General features: G+C 41.7%; 1 protein-coding gene across 2 annotated transcripts; it reads left to right on the top strand.

Moving 5' to 3' along the window:
- The first annotated feature begins 13071 nt into the window (after nucleotides 1–13071).
- cd79b (CD79b molecule, immunoglobulin-associated beta) lies at nucleotides 13072–22554 on the top strand. 2 transcript variants are annotated; one of them, XM_060938802.1, is made up of 5 exons: nucleotides 13072–13254; nucleotides 13756–14070; nucleotides 14228–14346; nucleotides 21369–21422; nucleotides 22015–22554. In XM_060938802.1, the coding sequence occupies exons 1-5, from the start codon at nucleotides 13179–13181 to the stop codon at nucleotides 22120–22122; spliced, it is 672 nt and encodes a 223-aa protein (XP_060794785.1). In that variant the 5' UTR covers nucleotides 13072–13178; the 3' UTR covers nucleotides 22123–22554. The 2 variants fall into 2 exon arrangements, with proteins under 2 accessions (XP_060794785.1, XP_060794786.1); XM_060938803.1 differs by having other exon boundaries at nucleotides 21372–21422.
- Nucleotides 22555–23584: the final 1030 nt, after the last annotated feature.

The raw sequence follows: 23584 nt of genomic DNA on the forward strand, positions 1-23584 counted from the left end.
ACAAAAAGTGAGGCCATGGCGCTGCATGTCTCCTTTAAGGTTGTAGCCCCCTCTGGGTGCTTCATGGATGCCCTCCTCCTCTAATAGCTCTAGTTGTTTTACACCTTCTATTTTTACTTGCAGCAGTGAGTTGGCTTCACTTCAGGTAACAAGTGCTTATATCACTGGAATTTAAGCTCTGTTCAATGCATTTTCTTATTATAACTTCCCTGATTTTTGTATATTGAAAAATATCCCATATTTGTTTACCAAATATGTACTTGTACTTTCATTTACCAATTAAACTGGATATTTGACATTCAGTGTTGAGCATATAGGAGAAATTACAGTCAGTATAGAGTCAGTATAAAAGGTCAAAGTTCGGCAGTAGGCAGTGGACTGATGAGACAGAACCATTCAATAGCACCATTTGGGAAAGCAGAGAGTATCAGAAAGGACAGAGATAATGGTTGCCTTTTTACTTATGAAACACATCCAACCAGACAGGCTGTCCACATTTTCACAACTCACTCATGTGCGTGAGCAAGGCTCACATTCAGTGGCATAATTGAAACAATACCAAATCCATAACAATGCTGTAAATGTGTCTTAGGGTGAACCCCAGTAGAACACATTGTTGCTCTAGAAGTTTTACTCTATGGAGTATACCTAAAGAGGTACAGAGAGCAATTTGAGATTCAGCTAAAGCCTCAAAGTATCTCTTACAAGAATAATTTGCCCAAATCCAAACTTCAGCAATGATCCAAATGCTACATGAAAGCGTATGTACATCGATCAGCCATAACATTAAAACTACTGACAGGTGAAGTGAGTAACATTAATGATCTCATTACAGTGTCACCTATCAACGGGTGGGATATATTAGCCAGCAAGAGAACAGTCAATTCTTGAAGTTGATATGTTGGAAGCAGGAAAAATGAGTAAACGTAAGGATCTGGGTGATTTTGACAAGGGCATGTGATGGCTAGATAATTGGGTCTGAACATCTCCAAAATGGCACATCTTGTGGGGTGTTCCCAGTATGCAACGGTTAGTACCTATCAAAGTGGTCAAAGGAAGGACAACCAGTGAACCAGCGACAGGGTCATGGATGTCAAAGGCTCACCGATTTGCATGGGGCACAAAGGCTAGTCCATATGCTCCAATCCCACAAAAGACCTACTGTAGCACAAACTGCTGAAAATTTAATGCAGAAACCTTTCTGTTTTAGCCAGCATTAACTTTTTCACCAGTTTGTGCTACAATAGCTCTTCTATGAAATATGGACAATATGGGCTAGCCTTCATGCCCCATGCGAATCGAGGAGCCTTCGACACCCATGACCCTGTTGCTGGTTCACTGGTTGTCCTTCCTTGCCCATTTTTCCTGCTTCCAACAGATCAACTTCAAGAACTGACTGTTCTCTTGCTGCCTCATATGTCCCACCCCTTGACAGGTGCCACTGTAATGAGATAATTAAATAATATTGGCTGGCATTGAGTGGTATATCAGATATATTCCATTCAGCTAGCATGATATTCAGTGAGTTGAAGACAAGTTCAATATCATGCTAGCTGAATGGAATATATCTGATATACCATGGAAAAAAAAGTCAGTCAATATTATTATTATTATTATTATACATACAATTTGATGATCTAGTTGTAACTAGATGGGCGGGGTTCACTAAGATGGTGCCTGTGTTTGGCTTTGCCACTGCCCCGGCCCAACTGTCGCTGCCACTGTCACTATCTCAACTGTTGGCAATTCTATGCCTACTCTTGCCATTGCTATTATTCGCCAGTGATGTTTCAGCTGGGGCAGCACGGTGGTGTAGTGGTTAGCGCTGTCGCCTCACAGCAAGAAGGTCCGGGTTCGAGCCCCGTGGCCGGCAAGGGCCTTTCTGTGTGGGGTTTGCATGTTGTCTGCGTGGGTTTCCTCCGGGTGCTCCAGTTTCCCCCACAGTCCAAAGACATGCAGGTTAAGCCCCGTCTACACGATCATACATTTGTCCAAAACATTATCATACAAATGTATGATGATGTTCAAGTTTGTATGATCATGTTGTGGATTTCTGTCCACACGATCATACATTCTCTTCCTTGGGGGTTGCCATTTTGTATGTCACATGACAGGCAGTGTAGATCACATAACCCGAATTAACAATCTGATTGGTGGATGACCCAAAATGTTGTAAGATGTTGTGAACATTTGTTGGAAAGTAGAAACACGATTCTAAAAATTTGAACAACATCATACAACGTCATACAAGTATGACGTTGTTCAAGTTTGTTGGGAAAACCGTCCACACGATTATACATTTGTCCATGAACATCATCATACATTTGTATGACGATGTCCATGGACAAATGTATGATCATGTAGACGGGGCTTTAGGTTAACTGGTGACTCTAAATTGACCATAGGTGTGAATGTGAGTGTGAATGGTTGACTGTGTCTATGTGTCAGCCCTGTGATGGCCTGGCGACTTGTCCAGGGTGTACCCCGCCTTTCGCCCATAGTCAGCTGGGATAGGCTCCAGCTTGCCTGCGACCCTGTAGAACAGGATAAAGCAGCTAGAGATAATGAGATTAGATGTTTCGGTTGCCTTGGACTGTGATCGGCAAATGTTGCTGCAAATCAGAACTGTCATGGATAGTCTGCCTGGAGTTGGGAATCCACCTCCATTACCCCCATTTGTGCGCCGCTTACCTTCCCTTGGTCTATCGCTACAGCATGACTGGAGGAGGAAGTTTATGTCATCAGCCAAGAAACACTGCAAATGGAGGAGACGTGGATCTAGGGCAGGTTCCCAAGTTAAACTCCGGCACCGTTGGAAGCAAGTTCTTGCTGTCAACTCTCAGGGCTGTCCTGACGTGGGTCATCCTGTGCTGCTCCCGTATGGTGTCCAGCTGGGAAGGTTATTCCCTGCTTGGCCTAGGGGTAGTCCTGTCAGAACATCATATCTGCGGGCACTGATTCCGGATGCCCCCTGTGGATTTCTAAGCATGGATTTACCTCGTCGGCGCTTTGGAGATGTCAGGGCTGTTGTGGACTGCTCTGACCCTTTGAGCGCACAACTTCCTGCTCCTTGAACTCTTCCTTTTCATCTGTGAAAATATGCTTGGTAAATGCCTGCTCTATTGCAAACAAGGCTTATGTCCTAAATGACTTGTTTACTAGGGAGAACTTGGACTTTCTGTTTGTGACAGAAATGTGGCAACAGAACATGGAGTTTATTCACCTAAATGCCCTGCAGACTGCTCCTACACTGGATCTCCACGCCTGTCAGGCCGCGGTGGAGGTCTAGCTGTGGTGTGGAAGTCTCGCTATGTCTGCCATTTGGTGAGCACGAAAACCTTTTCTACTTTCGAGCTGCAACTCACTAATGTTGGGCGGTCCAGGCCATTCTATTGTGCCTTAATTTACCGTCTTCCTGGTTCGGCTACTCAGTTTTTATCAGAATTCTCGGACTTCCTGATCTCTTGTATCAAACTGGAAAATTTGTTGTTACTTGGTGACTTTAACCTGCACATTGATGATTGTGAAAACGGCGCTGCAAATGAGTTTCTAAGTATTACTAAGTCGCACAATTTAATACAGCATGTTATTGGCGCAACTCACTCTGGTGGTCATACGTTGGACCTTGTTTTCTCTATCGGTCTTAGCATTATGAATACTTGTTGTGAAGACCTGATGATAAGTGATCACAAGAGTATATTTTTTAATCTTTCTGTATCTATTGATCCTCCATGCAGTGAAAGAATGATGCGCTTTCGCTCTATCACACAGAAATCTGTGAATCGCTTCTCTTCAAATTTTAGAGGGGACTTTATTTTAGGTTGTAATGATGTTGAACTCTTGCTGCAATCCTTCAATGAACAATGTTTTTCTGTTTTGGATAAAGTGGCTCCACTAAAAGTTCAGTCAAAGGCCATCTTTAATCCCTGTCCATGGATATTGGATGATGTCCGTTGTTTAAGGAGAAAGTGTCGTAAGACTGAGCGCCTATGGAAAATCACTGGACTTGAAGTACATCGTTTGTACTTAAAGGAGCTCAGGCACTCTCTGAATAGCTTAATTAGGGAGAGTCGGTCTGCCTACTTTGCCAACTTAATCTCATCTCATCTCATCTCATTATCTCTAGCCGCTTTATCCTTCTACAGGGTCGCAGGCAAGCTGGAGCCTATCCCAGCTGACTACGGGCGAAAGACGGGGTACACCCTGGACAAGTCGCCAGGTCATCACAGGGCTGACACATAGACACAGACAACCATTCACGCTCACATTCACACCTACGGTCAATTTAGAGTCACCAGTTAACCTAACCTGCATGTCTTTGGACTGTGGGGGAAACCGGAGCACCCAAAGGAAACCCATGCAGACATGAGGAGAACATGCAAACTCCGCACAGAAAGGCCCTCGTCGGCCATGGGGCTCGAACCCGGACCTTCTTGCTGTGAGGCGACAGCACTAACCACTACACCACCGTGCCGCCGCCTCATCTCATCTCATCTCATTATCTCTAGCCGCTTTATCCTGTTCTACAGGGTCGCAGGCAAGCTGGAGCCTATCCCAGCTGACTACGGGCGAAAGGCAGGGTACACCCTGGACAAGTCGCCAGGTCATCACAGGGCTGACACATAGACACAGACAACCATTCACACTCACATTCACACCTACGGTCAATTTAGAGTCACCAGTTAACCTAACCTGCATGTCTTTGGACTGTGGGGGAAACCGGAGCACCCGGAGGAAACCCACGCGGACATGGGGAGAACATGCAAACTCCGCACAGAAAGGCCCTCACCGGCCACGGGGCTCAAACCTGGACCTTCTTGCTGTGAGGCTACAGTGCTAACCACTACACCACCATGCCGCCCCGTGCCGCCGCCTTTTCATCCTATTAATTTTAATGACCTACAAAATTTGGTCAAGAAAATGAAATAATCCTCCAGTCCCCAAGACATAATTCCACCCTTCTTATTCACTAAAGTCCTATCTACCATTGGACCTGTAGTGACAGCTATTATTAATTTGTCATTGGCTACAGGGTGTGTCCCATCTTCCTTTAAGCATGCCACTATACAGTCCATTGTAAAAAAGCCCAATTTGGACCCTGCTGAGCTCAAGAATTATAGGCCCATATCTACATTACCGTTTTTATCCAAAATTCTGGAAAAAGTTGTAGCCAACCAACTCACAGCCTTACTAGACAGTCACAGTCTTTATGATAAATTTCAATCTGGTTTTCGGAAATGTCATTCAACTGAAACTGGCCTTTTAAGGGTCACTGATGACATTCAAATGGCTGCAGATGCAGGTGAATGCTCTGTACTTGTGCTCCTTGACCTTAGCTCTGCTTTTGACACTGTAGACCATCACATTCTGATTAAGAGGCTACGTGACTGGGTGGGCATCTCAGGGATTGCATTAGACTGGTTTACCTCTTATCTTACTGGTAGGAGTTTTAATGTTTCCATAGGGGACTTTCTTTCCTCTTCCTCTCCTCTCTCTTGTGGTGTCTCGCAGGGGTCAGTTCTGGGCCCACTCCTTTTTACACTGTACATGTTACCGCTGGGTCATATTATAAATAGTTTTAATATCACTTATCATATGTACGCAGATGATTTACAACTTCATTTTAATTTTAAACCCAAGGAGGCGTCAAGGCTCTCTAGGCTCCTAGGCTGCCTAGATGCCATCAAGGAGTGGATGGCAAGAAATTTTTTGCAGCTGAACACTGGTAAAACAGAGGTGTTAATATTTGCTCCTGATAATGTTACACCTGAGATTATACAGAATATTGGGCCTTATTCACCTTTTGTTCGGTCCAGTCTGAGAAATCTAGGGGTGACTTTTGATAAGTCCTTGTCTTTCAAAACACATATCAAACAGTTAAGCAAATCATGTTTTTTTCATCTGCGTAACATTAGTAAACTGAGATTTATGGGGTCTTACACAGAATTAGAGATGCTTCTTCATGCTTTCATCTCTTCCCGCATTGATTATTGTAATGCTCTTTTCCCTTAACAAATCTGTCCTCTCTTGCTTACAGTCCATTCAAAATGCTGCTGCTAGGCTACTTACTAAGTCAAGCAGATACTCCCACTTTACTCCCATTCTCAGCTCCCTTCACTGACTTCCTGTACAGTACAGAATTCAGTTTAAAATTCTCACTATCACTTATAGAACACTACATGGCCAGGCCCCTGCCTATTTAGCAGACTTAATTCACCCCCATATACCGGCACGCTCTCTCAGGTCTGACAATCAAAACCTTTTGTCTGTCCCACGTACTCGTCTAAAAACCCGTGGTGACCGTGCGTTTGAGACAGTTGCTCCTAAATTGTGGAATGCCCTACCTATTCATCTTAGGTTTGCTGTCTCTGTAGACTGTTTTAAAAGGCAGCTAAAGACACACTTTTTTAAACTAGTTTTTGATTAACATTGTATACCTATTGCTTCATTATCTGTGACTATGTCTCATTGTGTTATTATGTTACTGTGTTTTAGCCTTTTAATTTTTCTGTTATTGTGAAGCACTTTGTGACTGTTTTGTCTGGGAAAAGCGCTATATAAATACATTTTACTTACTTACTTATTTCTTTCGGGTGATCAATGCGTCTTTCTCATCTCATCTCATTCATCTCATTATCTCTAGCCGCTTTATCTTTCTACAGGGTCGCAGGCAAGCTGGAGCCTATCCCAGCTGACTATGGGCGAAAGGCGGGGTACACCCTGGACAAGTCGCCAGGTCATCACAGGGCTTGCGTCTTTCTCTTTCAAAATTTTCTGAAAATCTTCTGTATTTAACGAAGCAAACCTGGCAGTCATGTTTGTTTACAAATTGTCACAGTCACTCGCTAGCGTGGAAGTTTTACGTCTCCGATGTGTGACGTCATGTTGTCTTGACAACCATGCAATATCGTAAACCATATTCAACGCTCATTCTCCATTGGGTAGAGTGACGTAATACATGTAGGATAAGCGATATGCTAACAATATTGCATGCTGTCAAACCATATGAATGAAACCCACTAGAAGGAAATAGAATGCATGTTTTTATTCCATCAAAAAAGTGTGTATAATAATCAATGTTATTCACTTCACCTGTCATTGGTCATAATGTTATGGCTGATCGGTGTATGTACGTTATGTAACATACATACATGTAACATACTAGGCTATATAACATTGTGTAAAGGAGATCCTATGCTTCACGCATGATTGCACAAAGGTTTTAATTTTTCTTATAAAGCCAGATGTATTTAATAGTTTATTTGATGTAACATTATAATGTTGCATATTTTTCCCAGGAACACAAGCAAATCTGGGGCAGAGCCATACAAATATAGATAAAATACAAATAGTTGGAAATATGGTGGTTTATGAATTTGACTACTGTTGCTTCTATTTTTAACCTGTGGCAGAAAAATTGTGGGTGGAAAGTAGCATTATTGTTAGGGTTACTTCAATGTTACATGGTTGCTTTTCCATGGTTAGCCTATATGCGACCTTGTGGCTTTCCATTATGTATCTATTGAGAATTTATATTGGCTTATGCAAGTTAAAAATAGCGTATCACTTCCAGTTACTGTAGCTGAAGGCTGACCTTCTTAAGAAATCTGCAAAGACTATTACCTCACATCTACCTACACATGTCATTTTTATTTTGGCACACCCAAGCAAGCAGTGGAAACAAAACTTTCTTTAATGCTGATGAACTAAATAAACCACCTGATGGCTAATGTAAGGACATGGTGCAACATTCAAATGTTCTCACCACTGGTAGAGAGACCAGATAAATACTGGGCTATTCTTATCTTCTACAGAGTAGTATTACTAGTGCATAAATCATGAATCCTGTGTACGCGTTACAGTTTATATCTGAGTAGTTTCAAATACTTTACTTTTCATTTTAGTGTACTAAAGTTCAATCATCTATATCACTGTTTCTCAACCACTGAATCATGGCCCATTAATGGGCCATGAAGTGCCATCTCATGGGCCACAATTTTTTTTTTTTTTTTCAAATTTGAAGCCTAATACTAAATAGTTCAGAATGTGGTAGTATACCAAATCCAGTAGCTGGTTCGCCAAACATTTTCCAAGTGGAATAAATACATTTATGGGTAAATTAAGAAGAACAAGCTTTTATTTTTGTCACATTCCTCTACATTTAAGTTAAATATGGATAAATTATATGGATCTGTGATTCCTGCCGGAAGAGAAGAGCAGGGAGGATTGAGAATCGAGCAGCTGTGGTTTGTTTACACCTGATACTAAAACTTGTAGCATCCAAGTGACTATTGCAAAGACGTGTACAAAAAGCCCAGAAATTCCTCCTTCCCCAGGCAAAACCGATACAGGATTTATCTTGTAGTCTCCTGATCCCCAGATCTTTAACCCAGCCACATATAAAAGTTGTACGCCTCCATGCTCTTCCAGGTTTTCATCTGTTTGTCCATGTAGAACAATGTCTGCAGCACCAGGTAGTTTGAGATGTCGGGGAACTCAACGGAAGGATAATTTTCCAACTCGCACGGAAAATCCTTCTTTGTTAGCATGTAAGGATCTATCCCATTGAGTGGTTTCTATATCCACTTCTTTTGAGTGTACCTCTTGGTTTTAATAACTTGCTTGTTTGCCATACACAAATATGGCAATAAGCTCTTGTGTTAATGGATCAGACTCCACTTTTGGATCAGTAATCCCTTTTGACTGAGAATGCCCTGCATGCATGGTTTGGCTTCTGGCAAATCCATACAGTTTTAAATACAATGCCTACAATTTAAAAAAAAATGATTGCATTTATTTAATTCCTGGGCTCCCATCTGTAGCAGGGAGTGATGTTGCATCCCATTAATACACTTTACAATAGATTATTCGATTCTAATAGAATAGATGAGCCAAAATAATTGGGGATCTTTTTTAAAATGGGCCCCGACTCAGTACAAGTACTGTATGAATAGGTGGGCCTCAAAGCAGGAAAGGTTGAGAACCCCTGATCTTTATGACATTATATATTTTATCCCTTTATTAGGGATGTCCCGATCCGATCACGTGATCGGAAATCGGGCCCGATCACATGGTTTCAGACTCGATCGAAATCGGGCATTGCCTCCCGATCAGGGATCGGATATATATCTATATAATATATTCTCATTTTTAACACATCAATAACTATGCGTTGGCACAGAGTGAGACCAGACCTCTTGTCTCAACACAGCAACATCAACGCGTGCGGCATGACATCACTTTGTAGCAGAGACACTATTGGTTATTGGCTGCCCGTTGCCGGCAAAGTTGAACACGGAAGCAGTTCGAAGCGGAAAGCAAAGCATGAGATCATTTTTTTTTTTTTTTTGTTGGATGACAAAAGAAACGGGCTCAAACCTGAAAGGGTAGAAATGCTTGTTTTCATCAAGAAAAACGTTCATTTCCTTAATTGAAATTACTGTACACCACTGAGAGATGCGTTCTTAAAAGCAAATTACCGGCACTGTGGCACTTTTTTTTTTTTTTTGTTTACATTCCTGCCAGGTATTTTAAGGTTATTTTTTAAAATTTGTTATTTATTGTTCAAACTGCCTCACGTAAGTGCTCTGTTTGCTAACGGAGTTGCTGGATGTTAAAATAAGGTGTTAAATAAAAAATGAGGAACATCCTGGATCCGTTTCTTTCCTCGTCTTTATTATTTTTTATGGATTATAAGAAGTATCGGATCGGGACTCGGTATCGGCAGATACTCAAAATCAAATGATCGGTATCGGATCGGAGGGCAAAAAAACCTGATCGGGACATCCCTACCCTTTATATTAATTCTCACTGGACGGCACAGTGGTGTAGTGGTTAGCGCTGTTGCCTCACAGCAAGAAGGTCCAGGTTCGAGCCCCGTGGCCAGCGAGGGCCTTTCTGTGCGGAGTTTGCATGTTCTCCCCGTGTCCGCGTGGGTTTCCTCTGGGTGCTCCGGTTTCCTCCACAGTCCAAAGACATGCAGGTTAGGTTAACTGGTGACTCTAAATTGACCATAGGTGTGAATGTGAGTGTGAATGGTTGTCTGTGTCTATGTCTCAGCCCTGTGATGACCTGGCGACTTGTCCAGGGTGTACCCCGCCTTTCGCCCATAGTCAGCTGGGATAGGCTCCAGCTTGCCTGCGACCCTGTAGAACAGGATAAAGCGGCTAGAGATAATGAGATGAGATGAGATTAATTCTCACTTTCTCACATAGCTTCAGGCCTAGTACTGAGAACTGAAAAACCTCTAATCATCTACTGGAATTTAGGCTCAGATTATCAGTAAGTAGATAACTGATGCATAGATAGTTCTGTAATGTAGAGTTACAATTAATAAAACTAAAATAATACTTCAGTATTTTTAGAGAAATACTTTCTGCACTACACTTTTGGCAAAAAATGGTCCCTTGTCTATTGGTTCTATATAGAACATGCCGTGTGCTATGAAATAAAGCACACTTTGTTCATTTTACTTATTCAAAATGGATTTTGATATCACAATGCCATTATTGTATTTTATGTAGACCACTAAACTCATAATTTAACTTACTGCATTCCTCTTATTATGATGCAATTGTGTCTACAATGTTCTATGGTGAGTATGAGGATAACAAGCATGTGCCTGCTCTTGATATAAGTCAGTATTTCAACAGAAAATGTACAAAATCCCTATACAAAGAATAAAAAGCTAATTAAAGGAAATTAAAGTACTTTTCAAACTTAGATATTATCACTTTTATATTGTATATTATGTATACTCGTGGAACACTTTATCATGAACACCTGTACACCGACTCATTCATGCAATTATCTAATCAGCCCATCATGTGGAAGCAGTGCAATGCACAAAATCATACAGATACGGACTAGCAGCTTTGGGTAACATGCATATCAAACATCAGAATGGGGAAAAGCTGTGATCTCTGTGATTTTGACTGTGGCATGATTGTTGGTGCCAGATGGGCTGTTTTGAATATTTCTATAACTGCTGTATTGTTTGCTCAGAATGGTGCAATAAAGCAAAAACATCCAGTGAGCGGCAGTTCTGCAAATGGAAATGCCTTGTTGATGAAAGAGGTCACCGGAGAATGGCCAGACTGGTTGGAGTTGACAGAAAGGCTACAGTAACTCAGATAGCCACTCTGTACAATTGTGGTGAGCAGAAAAGCATCTCATAATGCACAACATGTCGAACCTTGAGGTGGATGAGCTACAACAGCAGAAGACCACATCGGGTTCCACTTATGGAATGTTTTCTTGGTACACTTTGGGTCCATTAATACTGGTCAACCATTGTTTGAATGCCAAAGTCTATTAGAGTATTGTTAATGATCACGTGCATCCCTTCATGGCCAAAATTTACCATTTTTAATGGCTGATTCCAGTATGATAACACACCATGTAACAAAGCAAACGTCATCTCAAACTGTTTTCAAGAACATGACAGTGAGTTCATTGTTTTTCACTGGTCTTCCCAGTTACCAGAAGAACATGTGGTAGAACAGGAGATTCGCAGCATTAAGGTACATCTGAAACATCTGCAGGAATTGCATGATACAATCATGTCAACATGGACCAGAATCTCAAAGGAATGCTTCCAATATCTTGTGGATCTATTGCTCCTAATAAAGTGTTTGGTGAATTTAAGTAACATTGTAGTGTTAGATATTATTTATTATTATATCCACATTCACTGGATATGAGCACTCGCGTACTCTGATTGGCTAATCTTCTGTACTATAAGGATATCAGCTCATATACGTGAGTAGAGAAAAACAAAATGGCAGAGCGTTTTGCTGAACCAACCAAATATGAAATAAAAACTCTACTTGAAAACAAACTCCCAAAAACTACAAAAAAGCGACAAAATATGGAATGAAAGTATTTGATGGTAAGAATGTCTTTTTTATTTTTCAAGAATTATTATTATAGCATTTTTCACAAATTGCTCCTGTCATTTCACTGGTTTGTTTACATTCTTCATCTTTAAGCATTAAAATTTGTTGAATTTTTTTAGATGGGTTGAAAAGCTCAAAGAAGTTTGAAATTACAAAACTGAAATGTCTGAGGAAGAATTAAATAAATGTCTAAAGCTATTCTATACCTCAGCAAGACAGCACTTTCTACAAAATAAACAACACTAAAGTCAATTCATGCAGTCATCGATAGGTTTTTAAGAAGTCCACCTAAGCAGAAAATGATTTTGTCAGACATTTTGAATAAAGTTTTTATTTATCGAATTTGCAAAAAATAAAAATGCTCTGTTTCTCAAAATCTAGTGAATGTGGATAGAATAAAACAGTTATTCCACTCAATCTTGTCATACATGGCTTATAGACAACTCGGCGCTACGCACCTCATTGGCTATCAGCTCATGTACGACTCAATTTCATGGAATAATTGTTAAATATTTTAAATAATAAAATATTACTAACACTATGAATATGCTTAACTTAATTACATCGTTAATCTTTAATAATTAAGCTTTCTAAACATCCACATATGTATCTCTTTACTCAGAATATGTCTTCTTCCTGTTTAGCTGGTTGTTCTACCTTACATGTGCTTAATTATTTTTCTCAACAAATATGTAGCATGACTATGTTTAATTTTGTAAAAACTGAGTTAACCTCACTGTCTTTGTTAAGCAATATGATTCATTACTTTTACACAGTGTAGATTGGATTGTAGAGTGTATAATAACTGACCTTGTTGAGGCAAGTGCTACATGATTTGAACTCCACGTATAAAGAAGCATTTTTCTGAACTGCAAAGAAGTTAAGGACTTAAAGAAAGAATTCTACACATTTGGAATATATTCAATATACTGTATATAATATGTCTGTATATAAATAACTATTGTCCGTACTAAAGAAACTTTGAAACAACGTTTTTTAAGAGGGTAGGTTGGATCGAGGTGGTATAATGTCTTTTGACCACTGTTAATGTTATTTTTTTCCAGACTATGACTTAGACCTTATGCTTGAATGGTTTAATTTGCATAATGCCCAGGGAGTAAAACTTACTCTATGACTGCTTAGTGATATCAACCTCCTTGATAGTACAGGGAGGGCTATACATCTCTCTCTCTCTCTCTCTCTCTCTCTCTCTCTCTCTAACATTCTCTTCTTTATGAAATTCATCTCATACACACTGTTGTGCATGTCAGAGTTTCTTGGATGAAAGTCCAACTCAATGAGATCATGAACTACATGCTTTTCAGTTGTTTTCTGCTGTTGATGGTAAACCTCTCAGGTAAGACTCCAACTAACTATTTTTTTAATTAAAAAGATCATTCTTTTTATAATGTGCTATTTGATTTTTTAAAAGAGTAAAAAATAACAAGTAATCAGAGCATGTTTGTGCATTTTGTGCTACATTGTGCAAGTAAATAAGTTAAAGGTGTTAAGTCATATTGGTTGCATTTTAGTTTATGTAGTATTCATCTTTACGAAATAGTAAAGATAACTAGTAAAGAGTTGTTGAAAGGCAAAAGTGTTTTGCATATAGTGGATGTGTTGTTTTTGGTCTTGTACTTCCTCTCCATCTGTGCATAAAAGAGGAAGTCACAAGTGCTTCAAAATATGTCTGCCATTTCAGTAATATTGTTGTTGATGTCTGCTTGAAGGAAAGTGCTTTATTCGTAAGAAAATTCAATTCCATGTGAAATGAGCTTCAGTGCAGTCACTGAGGCATTTGAGCTCATATTGCTGATCATACAACATTTCCTTTTTCCTCTTTCTGTCTTATGTCCAGTCGCAGCTGATTTTCAAGTTCAGCAGAAGCCCAGGTTTTATGGCGTCAAAGTGGGAACGCAAGTGTTATTTAAATGTTCTGCTTCTGATCCCACCCTTGGTGAGGCAGTGATGACGTGGCACAAGATTGAAAAATATGAAGAGGACAAAGTGTATAATGGTCAAATGCATCAAATTGAGAATGACAGAGCATCTAAGCTTTCAGGTCAAATGAGGGGTCACTTAAGGATCATCAATGTACAGGTCAAAGACAGCGGAATTTACTACTGCAAGATGAACCAGACTTGGGGACCTGGAACACAGCTACAAGTATTCAGTAAGTGTGCACTCACATGGTAAAGCAGTTCAGTAGACGTCTCTAGCCCAAAAGAATAAGGTGCATATAGATCTGTGTCATCTGTATTAATTTGTTTGCCAGCATTTTTCTGTGGAAGATCGTTTTGTAAGGACTGTTTTACCCTTGTCTCCCTCAGGATATCACAAACGAGAAGTGGTTGAATGGAGGAATGACATGAAAGACATAATCATTTTGCTTCAGGGTTTCCTCCTCATGGCGTGTATAATCATTCCCTTGATCTGGTATTACAGACTGGTAAGGACCACACCCATCAACACACACACACACACACACACATAAACACACACACAGTATTTCTTGTGTATTCCATCTCTAGTATTTTTGCTTTGGCAGACATTTATCTCCATGGAGACAGAAAAAAAAATTTAAATGTGTTTAATTAATGATCATTGGATGTAATCATTCTTTAGCTTTCTTTCATTCTTTCATTTCATTCTCAGCCCAGAAACATTTTTGTATGCTCCATATTTGGTTGTCTATCATGATGGTAAAACAGACACAAGCACATTTTCAAATTTTTTTTAAATTACATTTCCACAGACGGCTGTGAATGATTACAAGTTCCTAATCTTTGGAGTAGTGTGGTGACTCTTTAAGTCAAATTTTTTTTTAAGTCAAATCTTTAAGTCAAATTTTAAGTCAAATTTTCAAATTTTTTTTAAATTACATTTCCACAGACAGCTGTGAATGATTACAAGTTCCTAATCTTTGGAGTAGTGTGGTGACTCTTTAAGTCATCTCTTATTATAAAGTATTTTGGGATGTATTTTAGATCATCGAGAATTTGGAACCGAATAGACATTTATGACTCACAATACCACAGTGTGGTTTAAATCTCAAATCTAATTATTCCGGATGTGTGGATTCTTTTTTTATTTTTAATAACTGCAGTTCTGACCATAGTTATTGCTGTAGGGAAAATGTTCATATAGGGTTAGACTAATGAGCACATTCTAATATGTTGTTGTTGTTGTTGTTGTTGTTGTTGTTGTTGCTGTTTCTAAAAGTATAATCATACCCGTATTCTTTCATTTCATTCTCAGCCCAGAAACATTTTTGTATGCTCCATATTTGGTTGTCTATCATGATGGTAAAACAGACACAAGCACATTTTCAATTTTTTTTTAAATTACATTTCCACAGACAGCTGTGAATGATTACAAGTTCCTAATCTTTGGAGTAGTATGGTGACTCTTTAAGTCATCTCTTATTATAAAGTATTTTGGGATCTATTTTAGATCATCGAGAATTTGGAACCGAATAGACATTTATGACTCACAATACCACAGTGTGGTTTAAATCTCAAATCTAATTATTCCGGATGTGTGGATTCTTTTTTTATTTTTAATAACTGCAGTTCTGACCATAGTTCTTGCTGTAGGGAAAATGTTCATATAGGGTTAGACTAATGAGCACATTCTAATATGTTGTTGTTGTTGTTGCTGTTTCTAAAAGTATAATCATACCCGTACCACTCGTTCTCGCATGAGTATATACTGTATTTAGAAACCCCGAATTGGAAAAAGTTGGGACGGTATGGAAAATGCAGATTAAAAAAAAGAAAACAGTGATTTCTAAATTTACTTTCATTTGTATTTCATTGTAGATTGTATGAACCCAAGATATTTAATGTTTTGTCTGGTCAATATGTTTTGTCAGGCCTGCAACACATTCCAAAAATGTTGGGACTGGGGCAACTTAGGGCTAATTATGAGGTAAAACAATTAAACATGGGTGTGATTTGAAACAGGTGGTCAACAGGTTCTCAAAAATGCATGAGAAAATTATTGAAATGTTAAAAAATAATGTTCCTCAAGAAAGATCGGAAGGGATTTGGATATTTCACCCTCGATGGTGCATAATATTATTAAACAATTTAAGGAATCTGGAGGAATTTCAGGGCATAAAAAGTCAAGGGCACAAGCCTAAGCTGAACACCCATGATCTCCAATCCCTCAGATGCAACTGCATCAGGAACTGTCATTTATCTATAGCTGATATAACTACATGAGCTTGGGATTACTTTGGCAAACACGACAATATGGAGTTACATCCACAAATACCAATTAAAACTTTACTGTGCAAAAAGGAAGCCTTATATTAACTGTGTCCAGAAGTGCCATTGACTTCTCTGGGCTCTGAGGCATCTAGGATGGACCATCACACAACGGAAACGTGTATTGTGGTCAGACGGATCAGTATTGCAGGTCTTTTTTGGAAGAAATTGACACTGTGTGCTCCAGACCAAAGAGGAAAAGGACCATCCAGACTGTTACCAGCAACAAGTCCAAAAGCCAGGGTCTGTCATGGTATGGGGTTGTGTCAGTGCCCTTGGCAAAGGTAACTTACACTTCTATGATGGAGCATTGTAGTATCTGACCAGGTGGGTGGAGCACAGAAGCACGGCAGGCCAGAACTGAGTTCTTGAAACTCTTTTTATTTTAAGCTTTTCAGCTTTTCCCAATCTCCCAGCCACACACGCACACACACAAGTCTTCTGGTTGGGGAGAGAGCGCTCCCTTTCTCTGCTCTCTCTCTCTCCTTTTAAAGGGTGCGGTCACTGGGGAAGACACACAAACACAGGTTAATTCCCATCAGGTGCAACAATTCCACCACTTATCTTCCCTGACTCCGCCCTCCATTCACAGACCAACGTTTGGCCACACCCCCGCTGCCACATACCCCCACCGCCCGACTCAGGCCGGGGAGCCGGCCGGTCTGTAGCCGACTCACCCCCCCCCTTGACGGGAGAGGAAGTCCGCCACGACCATCTGCAACCCCGGCCTGTGGACCACCTCGAAACTTAAATGGCTGGAGTGCCAGATACCAATGGGTGATCTGCGCATTGGCATCCTTCATGCGGTGGAGCCAGTGCAGGGGTGCGTGGCCCGAACAGTGGGTGAAAGGGCGCCCCAGCAGGTAGTAGCAGAGGGCAAGGACTGCCCACTTGATGGCGAGGCACTCCTTTTCGATTGTGCTGTACCTGCCCTCACGCACTGACAGCTTCCAGCTGATGTACAGCACTGGACGGTCCTCCCCCTCCACCTCCTGGGACAGAACAGCCCCCAGCCCCCTGTCCGATGCGTCCATCTGCAAAACAAAGGGGAGAGAAAAGTCAGGAAGTCAGGGGAGTGTAACAGTGGCCCCCCACACAGTGCAGCCTTTACTTCAGAGAAAGCCCGCTGGCATTGCTCCGTCCACTGGACCGGATCTGGTGCTCCCTTTTTAGTGAGATCAGTCAGCGGGCTGGTGACATCCGAATAATTAGGTATAAACCTACGATAGTAGCCAGCCAGCCCCAGGAACTGTCTCACCCCCTTTTTGGTCTTGGGCCTCAGGCAGGCCGCAATCGATGCTGTCTTATTAATTTGGGGACGCACCTGCCCATTGCCCAAGTGGAAACCCAGATACCGTACTTCCACCCGCCCAATCACACACTTCTTCGGGTTGGCTGTGAGACCCACTCACCTCAGCAACCTAAGGACAGCCCTTAGGTGTTCCAAGTGCCGCAGCCAGTCATTACTGTAAATAATAATGTCGTCCAAGTAGGCGGCCGCGTAGGTGGTGTGGGGGTGGAGGACCCTATCCATAAGCCGCTGGAATGTAGCAGGCGCCCCAAACAGCCCAAAAGGAAGTGTGACGAACTGATGTAAGCCAAACGGTGTGGAAGAGGCCATTTTCTCTCGGGATAGCGGAGTCAAGGGGATCTGCCAATATCCCTTTGTCAAATCCAGTGTCGAATAAAAACAAGCCGTGCCTAGTCGATCGAGCAACTCGTCAATATGAGGCATTGGGTACGTGTCAAATTTAGACACCGCATTGACTTTTCTATTCCACACAGAACTGGACTGACCCGTCGGTCTTGGGAACCAAGACCACTGGGCTGCTCCAGTTGCTGTGGGATTCCTCGACGATGCTCATTTCGAGCATGGCCTCGAGTTCTTCCCGAACCACCTTTTTTTTGTGTTCAGGCAGTCTGTAAGGGTGGCTGTGCACTACTACCCCCGGGGGCATCTCAATGTGGTGTTCTATGAGGTGGGTGTGGCCGGGCAGCGGCAAGAACACGTCAGAAAATTCTGTTTGCAACTGGGCAACCTCTGTGAGCTTGGTCAGGGAGAGGTGGTCTCCACAGGGGACCTGAGTGGTGGGTGATGTCAATTTTCTTTTTTGAACCTCCGGCCCCAGCTCTGCCTTCTCCAGAACCACCAACACCAATGCCACGGGGACCTCCTCGTTCCAAAGTTTTAGGAGATTGAGGTGGTAAATCTGTAACGCCCCACCCCTGTCCGTTCGCCTCACCTCATAGTCGACATCCCCGACTCGCCGTGTGACCTCAAAGGGTCCTTGCCACCTGGCGATTAATTTGGAGCTCGACGTGGGCAACAACACGAGTACTTTATCTCCCGGTGTGAATTCCCTAAGGCGCGTGCCCCTGTTGTACAGATGGACTTGACGTTCTTTGGCCTGCCGCAAATTTTCCAGGGTTAGGTGCATGAGTGTATGGAGTTTGGCGCGCAGGTCGATAACGTATTGAATTTTGTTTTTACTGGTTGAAGGTCCCTCCTCCCGATTTTCCCGTAGCACATCCAGAATGCCACGTGGCTTACGCCCGTATAATAATTCGAACGGGGAGAACCCTGTGGAGGCTTGTGGGACCTCTCACACTGCGAATAACAGGGGCTCGAGCCATTTATCCCGGTTACATGCATCTTCGCTTACAAATTTTCTAATTATGTTTTTGAGGGTGTGATTAAACCGTTTGACTAAGTCATCCGTTTGTGGGTGATAAACGCTGGTGCGGATAGGCTTAATTCCCAGTAACCCATACAGTTTGCGCAGTGTGCATGACATAAACGTAGTGCCTTGATCAGTCAGAATCTTTTTGGGGATTCCGACCCAGGAGATGACGCAGAAGAGTGCTTCTGCAATACTATGTGCTGAGATATTGCGAAGAGGCACTGCTTCTGGATATCGTGTTGCATAGTCCACCAGAACTAAAATAAAGCGATATCCTCGCCGAGCACTTATGCTGGAGGTGCCCCGGTTCCTCGCAGCACCAGCATACCGGCCCAGGCTCTCTCCCTGCACCGGTGTTCCGGAGATCACTCACCTGAGAGGGGGAAGACACAGACAAGGAAGTAGGAAATGGTAGGACACTGCGGGTGCGGCAGGCCGGCTGGGGTGGAGCTGGCCCCTGCCTCCGCGGTGGGGGAATGGGGCGAGGACAAGGAACAGAGGAAGAGAGAGAGAGAGAAGAGAGGGGAGAAGGGGAGACATGCTGTCCTGCCGTCGGAACGGCTGCCATATGGTCTTCCGTCAGCTCGATGGCCTGATCCAGCGACGCTGGGCAGTGGCACTGGACCCACTCTGCTGTTCCTTCCGGAAGTCGGGCGACGAATTGTTCCAGCGCCACCAGATCGATGATTCCCTCGGCGTCACGGTTGTTGGCCCTCAGCCACTGCTGGCAGGCGTCCCGGAGTTGCTGGCCAAACGCGAACGGCCGGCCGACCTCCTCCAGGCGCAGCGTGCGGAAGTGCTGCCGTTGCTGTTCCAGGGTGCGACCAACGCATTGGAGGATGGCCCTGCGGAGGTCCGCATAGACCAGCCGGCTGTCAGCGGGGAGCTGTAGCACAGCCAGCTGCACCTCGCCTGTTAGCAGGGGGAGGAGGCGCGCCACGCTTTGTTCCACCGGCCAACCCCATGCCTCTGTTGCCTGCTCAAAAAGAGCAAGGAAGGCTTCGGGGTCGTCATGTGGACCCATCTTCATTAGGGTGAGGTGGGGAGGGTGAGGTGCGGCGGTGCTGATCGGGGCCCCCACCGATACAAGCAGGTGCCGGAATGCCTGGCAATCTTCCTGTTGCTTCAACACCAGGGCTTCGAACTGTTGTTCCTGCTCCTTCCGGAGGGCGATCAGCGCCTGGTGCTGGCTCTGTTGGGCTGTGGCAAGGGCATGAACCAGGTCCTTGAAGGGGGAGGACTCCATGTGGCCGTTCCCTTCTGCACTCCTTCCCCGGGTTTCGGCACCACTGTAGTATCTGACCAGGTGGGTGGAGCAAAGAAGCACGGCAGGCCAGAACTGAGTTCTCAAAACTCTTTTTATTTTTAGCTTTTCCCAATCTCCCAGCCACACATGCGCGCACACAAGTCTTCTGGTTGGGGAGAGAGAACTCCCTTTCTCTGCTCTCTCTCTCCTTTTAAAGGGTGCGGTCACTGGGGAAGACACTCAAACACAGGTTAATTCCCATCAGGTGCAACAATTCCACCACTTACCTTCCCTGACTCCACCCTCCATTCACAGACCGACGCTTGGTCACACCCCCGCTGCCACAAGCATTAATGTGGAAAAGTACATTGAGGTTTTGGAGCAACATATGTTGTCTTCAAGATGACATCTTTTCCAGGGAGATTTCAGCAAGACAACGCAAAACCACATTCTGCTCACATTACAAAGGCATGGCTGTGGAAGAAGAGGGTGCCTGTCCTCTCTGTCACCAAGAGAGAATGTGTGAAGAATTTTGAAAGGAAATATGACAATGAAGATCCCGTACTGTTGCACACCTTAAGACCTGTTTGCAGGAAGAATGGGACAAAATAACACCTGAAACACTTCATCACTTGGTGCCTTCAGTCCCTAAACATCTATTAAGTGTTGTGAGAAAGAATATCCATTCTAAATTTCCATTATAAAGTTGCAAATGCGTTACTGTCCCAACTTTTTTGAAATGTGTTGCAAGAATCAAAACTGAAATGTGTTTATTTTGAAAAAACAATAAAAATTAATGAGGTAAAACATCAAAGAATGTGTTGTTATATTGTTCTGAGTGCAGTACAGGTCAAAGATTATTTACAAATCATTGTTTTCAGTTTTAATTTCAATTTCAACATACTGTCTCAACTTTTTCTGATTTGGGGTTTTCCAATGTAGTGACAGCACTAAGGTTGACTCTGAAGCAAAATTGTTCAACTTGACTGTGCACGATCTTCAAACAGGAAATTCTACTTTATTTACTACACAATGCAGACTTCCTGCCTCTGCTGTTTTAGCATCCACCTGAACATTTAATTATGATGTTTAATGATGGGTATTTGCACCACATTGCACTTTCTTGCAATTGAGAAGACAATTGTGAGACAAATAGTCAAGTATTAACATACAACACTTCGACATGGCCTTCTCATCACAGGGAAAGAAGCAAGAAGTGATGGCTGAATGTAGCTTTACATGTGCTCTGTTTCTCTCTCTCTCTCATTATCAGCAGCAAAAAGAGGAAGCTGTATATGAAGAGCCTGAGCATGATCATACATATGAGGTGCTGTTTTTAATTACTTTCTTATATTATTAGTGACACTGTGTGCGGTTCAAAGGGTGGAAAATATAACTGTACATTTAGAAATGCAAACTCTTCATTATGAGTTTATGGAGCAAATTAACTCCATTGTGTTTTTGGTTGGTTAATTCTTAAGAGCAAAGAACTGCAGTCATTGTAGCATGTCTTAGAGGAAGAGGAAGTGTTAAGAAATAGAGAAGAGTACACAGAACATGACTGCTGTTATGTCTTCATGCTCACCGTTACTCTATTCTTTTACTCCACTGATGCTGATGGATTGACAAGCGATCCCTTTCTCACTGTCATTTTTTGTCTTTCTATTTTTTTCTGTCTTGCCTTCTCATTGTATCTCGCTTCCACTTTTCTCTATGTCTCTCTGCCTACTGTCCTGTCTGTCTTTTTCCTTTCATCTGTCTCTTTTCCTTTAAATGTCTTGTCCTCTAACTCCAATTTGAGTTTTCTTTTTCTACCTCTCTTTCTGTTTATTACTGTCACTTTTTTTTTTGCCTGTCTCACTTTCTGTCTTTTTGTCTTTGACTCTCTCTGTCTTGCTTTCTTTCTCAACCTCTCTTAGGGTTTGGAGATCGGGCACTCTGCAGACCTCTATGAAGACCTAACTGCATTTGTTCAAAACCCAGATACAGATGCATCCTGGGAAATTGAATCTCCAGAGCAAGAGTGATAAAGTTGTAATGCAGAGTACATATCATGTAGTAGAGAAATTGAACTACATTATTTTTTTGGAGAAACATTTTTTGTGGGCAGAAAAATCATGATTACATCAGAGCAATACATATACAACATATAAAAAATGATGCATAGTACACAAAGTATTTTTTTTTTATTTACATCATGTACCATGCTTAATTTTTCCTATATCCATGCTATATAATATATAATATAATAAGCTTTTCATTTGTGTAGTACTTAGTTACTTTTGTATTCTTTTGTTTCATTAAATGGCAACCTCTGCTTTTTTTTTTTTAATTCACCAGCTTAAGCTTGGTTTGTTGAAACTATTCATTTTATGGTGCTCTGTATATTAGTAATGAAAGTTGATTTGTTTGTTTGTTTGTTTGTTTGTTTGTTTGTTTGTTTGTTTTTTCAATACAATCTTGATGGAAAGGACCAGTTATGAGTTTGTTCCACTAGAATAAAGACATATGGCCATCAGGTGTGTACTCTTTCATTTCATATCTATTTCCAAACATGAGACCAAGACGGTCAGGTGATTTTCCACAGCACCCACTTTTTACACACATTTTTAAAACTCATACTCCCAATCATGCTCAAACACTATGATATCTACGTACTGTAAATGTAAAATATGTTAACTCAGAAGTAATAGCATGCTTATGCTGTATGTAGATGTGTGAACTCTAAAGCGCATATGTGCTAAAAGTCTAAAAACATACATGAAGGTTTATAGCGATAAGAATCAAAAATACACATCTAAATGCGCAACAGATGCAAAATGTACAACTATAAGATGGCAAACACAATTCTACATTGAAAGCATTAAGTTGGTAAGAGATATTAAGTGTACTGGAAGACAATCTGAAAAAGTTTTCAGTGAGGAGACATTTATTTTGCATTATTAAAGAGCTTCAAGACACACACAGAGAGAGAGAGAATGAACAACTTTTTCCTGTTCAAATGTTTTGCTGACATTTCACGGCATTAAATGTACTAACCCCATTTCCAGAAAAGTTGGGATATTTTGCAAAATGCAATTAAAACAAAAACCTGGGATTTGTTATTTCACATGAACTTTTATTTAACTGACAAAAGTATAAAGAAAAGATTTTCAATAGTTTTACTGACAATTGTATTTTGTAAATATAAACGAGGTTAGAATTTGACACCTGTAACACACTCAAAAAAAGTTGGGACAGAGGCATTATCGTTGTGTTACATCACCTTTCCTTTAATAACATTTTTTAATCGTATGGGATCTGACGACACTAATTGCTGCAGTTTTGCAATTGGAATTTTTGACCATTCTTGCTTGATACAAGACTTCAGTTGCTCAGCAGTCTGTGGCCGCTATTGTCTGAGTCTCCTCTTCATGATGCGCCATACATTCTCAATAGAAGAAAGATCTGGACTGGCAGCAGGCCAGTCAAACACACGTACTCTGTGTC

Source organism: Neoarius graeffei, chromosome 14 (assembly GCF_027579695.1).
Source record: "Neoarius graeffei isolate fNeoGra1 chromosome 14, fNeoGra1.pri, whole genome shotgun sequence".
Lineage (NCBI taxonomy): Eukaryota > Metazoa > Chordata > Actinopteri > Siluriformes > Ariidae > Neoarius > Neoarius graeffei.

Excerpts from the sequence above, each read along its gene's own strand:
- cd79b (XM_060938802.1), top strand. The coding sequence starts at position 13,179 with ATGAAAGTCCAACTCAATGAGATCATGAACTACATGCTTTTCAGTTGT. Across the intron at positions 13,255-13,755 it reads GTTGATGGTAAACCTCTCAG|TCGCAGCTGATTTTCAAGTT; the intron begins GTAAGACTCCAA and ends TCTTATGTCCAG. Across the intron at positions 14,071-14,227 it reads AACACAGCTACAAGTATTCA|GATATCACAAACGAGAAGTG; the intron begins GTAAGTGTGCAC and ends TGTCTCCCTCAG.